Consider the following 5,262-nt stretch of genomic DNA (forward strand, 5'->3'; position numbering starts at 1 on the left):
AATATATATATATATATATATATATATATATATATGTTAAACGGTAATTTCCAAATTTTGTCAGTAACAAACAAAATTGCTAACAAAGTTTTTTGTAATAAAACGATTATATATCGATCTATCGATCCGGACTGCGAGTATTTTTTATTCGAATTGGTGATATATATATATGTTCGTGTACACACATTAAAACGGGGGAATGCGTACGAATATTTCCAATGATACTGGCGAAATGCGTTGTATCCATGATTTTATTTACGAATATTGGTCATATTTTAATATTTAGAAATAATCCTCTCTTTAAAAGGTATGGGTTTTCTTTTTTAAATACACAGATGACTCTTTGATCTTATCTAGAACGACGATTTATAAGAAAATCTTTAAAGAAAACCCCCTCATTATATACGATTACAACGGTTTTTAAGCATAGATTAAAAGCATTAACATAATTAGCGGCGTTTAAGCTTTGCAGCTGCAAAATAATAATAATAATGATTGATAAACAAGAAATAATAAAAAATAATAATAATTGGTTGGGTGTGATAGTGTGGATCAAAAGATCGGACGGCAGTGCGTGGCGGTCGCTAATGACGTCGGGAGCTTAGCATGACACGTGTTCGGTCGTCATCCTTTAGCATGACCCATCGCGATATCCCCTCAATTTCTCCTTTTCCGGTATCTCCGATGAAGATAAATTGACGATAATTAATTACCCCAATAATTGTGGGGCCATCGAAAATTCAAATTTTCAAAATTTTTGGGCCCGATTTTTCAATTAATTACGTAAACAAATAGTTCAATTTTGAAGGTATTGTGGTCGTGATTTTACCCATATTATGTATGGCATATACGGAATCAAACAAAACAACAGTTACGCCTACGCATGTGTCGCATGCCTAAAAAAAAGGTACACAGATTGTCTACATGTCGTTGTACGATACAAATATTCCATATTTAAACAAACGAATTATGCTTTTCATTAGTTTTTTTGGAGCAAATAATACTGTGCAATTATTATTTCGCGAAATTTTACAACCCATTTCATTTCATTTTTTATTTTATTTAATTGCATTATAATTGGTTATCTATTTTCATGTATTTTTAAATTCATGTTTTTTAATGTCAATGAATCACTAGTTTCTAATGTTTAAGTTTATTAAAAAAAGATCAAAAGTTTAAGTTTATACAGATTGAAGATAAAATTACATTTTCTAATATGTTATCGATAATCATCGAATAAATTTAAATAACCAATAAAATTTTTAAATAAGAAACAGATAAAGTCAAATAAATAAAAAAATATAATAATATTTAAACTCCATTTAAATCTAAAGTAACCAATAAACTTATCTAAATATGATAATATTCCTGTCTAAATATGGTAAGAAACCGATAAAATTAAATCAATAAAAAAAGGTACAATAATATTTAAATTCTATATAAATTTAATTTTTGTAATAATTTCAATAAAATTGGATTCTATTTTTCCAATAATACTTTTGTTTTGATTCGATGAAGACACCCATATTTCGTAAGTGTTGATGTGACGATGTTATCTTCCTATGCTAATGAAATATAAATAAACCACGTTTAAAAGACGATTGGATAATAATTACATGCCAATGCCAAATGCTATGCTTAAATCTCGCGATTCCTATCTGCATCTCAAAATATCGTGGCAAGATACTGTTTTTAGGTAACTTGTCGTTTTGTTCGTCTTTCGCAGAACCACGCATATAAAAGGCGCCCAGCGCTCCTGGCACTTTGACCCATTTACGAGACGCGGCGTCCATCTCCTCCTCTTCGATTCTTTGCATTAGTTTTTTTTTTTTTCTGGGAATTGGTAATTCTCGTCAGGGAAATGAATTTGTCCAAGGATAGGATCCGATTGGACGAAATACTGCCGCCGGCGAAGGCCGAGGAGTCGCCGGAATTTTTGCCGGCGGTGACGGTGGAAGATGCGAGGAAGCTGATGAGAGCAGCGGGGATGGAGATGGTGAAATCGCGGCTGAGAGAAATCGGGAGGAATTGGGTTCCCTATTCGGAGTTTGTTCGGGTTTGTGGAGAAGCCTATTCGGATCCTGAACAAGGTGTTCGGGTCGCGAATATGCTCGACGAGTCCGGAAACGTCATCGTTCTTGGAAAGTTCGTTTGCCTAAAGCCCGAAGAGGTAACATCCCGAACACAAATAAAAAATAAAATATATTAGAAGACTGTCTATACAAAAAAAAAAGAAAAGCTAAATCAATATTAATTTTGTCGTTGCAGATTACAAGAGCCGTGGAAGGTCTGATTCCGACACACGAATCCACTCGTGACGCAACGAGAAGACGGGAAGAGTTACAGAAACTCGAGGCTGTGAAATCGGAGATCGACAAACGAGCAGACGAAATGGTCCGACGTGAACTATGGGCCGGACTGGGGCTTCTGATGGCCCAAACCATTGGGTTCTTTAGGCTGACGTTTTGGGAGCTATCGTGGGACGTGATGGAGCCCATCTGCTTCTACGTGACTTCGACGTATTTCATGGGCGGCTACGCCTTCTTCCTCACCACTTCCAAGGAGCCTTCCTTCGAAGGTTTCTACAAGAGTCGCTTCGAGAAGAAACAGAAACGTTTGATGGAAACCCGTAATTTCGACGTCCATCGATATAACGAGCTTCGAAGTACGTTCCGTCCAGAATCGTTTGGATCCCGTCCACGTTGGTCGTGATTACCATTTGCTTTGTTGTTTTTTTACCACTAGGAGAATATGAAATGTACATGTGTTTTGAGGATTTCATACGGCAAATGTAGGGGAATGAAATCTACAATTATTTATAAAAAAAAGAAAAAGAAATATTATTATCTTATTCATGCAACCAAGATGGAAAATGCATTGTGGGGACACTAAAAAATAGATAGAATTGAATTCAAGGGTAGAGTGAGATCGTGGTTGAAAGAACGTTATGGATAATATATTTATATTACGAAATACACAAAACAACAACAATAATAATAATAGTCCAACATCAAGGTGAAAATTAAAATTTAGAAAATCTTTTATACATTGCTTCGTATTTTAAATCAAACGATTAATACACATAATCCGTGTGGATCACTCCTTTTCTTGACAAGTAGCAAATGCGTACAAACATTTGTTCACACATTTCAGCGTGAATAAAAAAAGAAAATCGATTTCTTTAATTTACGCAATTCATCATTTCTACGTGAAAGCAGCAGCACTCCACTCATGCGGTCATGCTATACGGAAGATAGACATCTTAATAATCATATATGGGCCGTATTTCATCCAAAAAAATATATACGGGCCGTCAATATTACCACACATTAAAGCCCAAAATAGATATGCATATCAATTCTTTTGCAATCCTCCCACAGGCGCATTGGGATTTTAGCATTTTACTAGCATTGGTGTATTATAAAATGAGCTCCAAGTTATCACTTTGGGATCTTACTATTTGTGTCTAAGGAATAAAAACCATAACAAATTCATAAAGATTATACTATAACGAAAAATAACTACAATTTGAAAAATATACAAATAATAATTCCATAAACATAACCAAAATAGTCTTGTTCATTAACTTCCATGTTATAGATCGAGCAAAAAGTTGTTTTTTCCTAGGAAGGGATGAAAATGTTTTCTTGTAGGGCGTAGGTTTTGAGTAAGAATCTAACATCTTTTTAGACTCGAAATTTTGTGAAGAAAAAATATTTTCTGATGATTGGGATGAAATGAAAAATTGTATTTCAAAGTTGATCAATCTTGATCTATTTGTGGTGAAAAATGTGTATTTAAAGATATGTTTTATTTTGTTTTTCATCCAATAAAAACAAATATTTCATAGAATTTGGTGATACCATAGAATTTGGCGATACCATATCTGTCAGAACCTTAATTGTGGTAATTAAGGTTAAAAATGTGATAAGAGTCTCATCCTATGTTTGAGAAAGTTTATGATACCCTCTGTTGAATTATTACAGCGTAAAATATGGAGAATGTAAAGGTTGATTTATGTTTGTTTTTATGTGGCTATTCTCGTTGAAATGTGAGTGAATCAATACTTATTTTATTTTGCATTGTGGAGAGATAACATTATTATTTTTTTTAAAAAAATTCTCAAACAATACATACGCTTTCTTACAAATTTTTTATTTATTCATTCACTATAACCACATACATAAATACATACATTCATACAAACCCTTCTTTGTCCTCTTCGTCTGTCTGAGCAACATTTGTCGGAGCCCATCAACTGAAGGCGTCTTTAGAGGTATTGTTAAAAAACGAGGGCTTGATTCAAAATTTAAGATTGATTTCGCTAGAACCATTAATTATCACGAGAAAAATTTGGCAGATGCAAGGATGAGAAGTGTTGTTAAACGTCATGGGATTGATATAATGTCGATATCAAGACCGATAGAGGCATCTGATTTCGTGGAATTTAATTTTATCCTTGCAATGGACAAGCAAAACCAAGAGGACATATTGAGGGCTTTTGATGTGTGGAAAGTTAGCGCGAAACTCATTCAAATACAAAGGTTAAGCTAATGTGTTCTTATTGCAAGAAACATGACAGAGAACAAAGTTCCTGACCTGTATTATAGTGGAGCTCAAGGTTTTGAGAAAGTCCTAGACTTGTTTGAAGATACATATGAGTCATTGTTTGACAGTATCAGCCTAGAATGGTTCATGGTCATCCAATAGTATCAATCATCACATTTTATAAAAATTGGAAAGAGAGTAATTTTCTAATGAAGATATATATAAAAAAAACATTATCTTATATCAAACACCACAAATATTACACACACTTGATTACACAAAAAACTCTCTAAAATAAAATTTCTACCACCAACAATACATGTATTTAAAGACCAATTTATAACCGACATATAATGCTACAAAGGCTAAATACAAATATAAAAACCACATCTTCTTATCCTTAAAAAATTGTAATATAAACGGTTATAAACACAAGTCAAATCAAAATACTTACTTCAGCTTCCATCTTTTTCTTACAAAAAAAGTCCAAAAATACAAGACAAAGGTTGATCCAACCATTTTGTCTTTGGTAGTGGAATAAGTTTGTCCAAATCCAACTGCTATCGAGGTAATTTTTTCCCTCAAAATTGTGGTTTTTGTTCAATTTCTAAAAATAACAAAATTGATTTAAAAATTATGTGTTTTTTATTTCTTCATTACTTACAAAAACAAACTTCAATGATACACTGCACAAGTTCTTTTTTATTTTTTGAT

At 33.0% G+C, this 5,262-nt stretch overlaps 1 protein-coding gene and 1 pseudogene across 1 annotated transcript; both read left to right on the forward strand.

Annotated features, from left to right (window-relative positions):
* Positions 1–1,857: 1,857 nt before the first annotated feature.
* LOC104804859 (calcium uniporter protein 3, mitochondrial-like) lies at positions 1,858–2,799 on the forward strand (the record flags this gene model as incomplete). Its single annotated transcript, XM_010529221.2, has 2 exons — positions 1,858–2,170; positions 2,269–2,799. Coding segments are annotated over 2 exons (757 nt in total), but the record flags the coding sequence as incomplete, so codon positions are not given.
* A 1,410-nt stretch (positions 2,800–4,209) lies between these two features.
* On the forward strand, positions 4,210–4,710 carry LOC104804860 (annotated as a pseudogene).
* The last annotated feature ends 552 nt before the right edge of the window (positions 4,711–5,262 follow it).

Source organism: Tarenaya hassleriana, unplaced genomic scaffold, assembly GCF_000463585.1.
Source record: "Tarenaya hassleriana unplaced genomic scaffold, ASM46358v1 Cleome982, whole genome shotgun sequence".
Classification (NCBI taxonomy): Eukaryota; Viridiplantae; Streptophyta; class Magnoliopsida; order Brassicales; family Cleomaceae; genus Tarenaya; species Tarenaya hassleriana.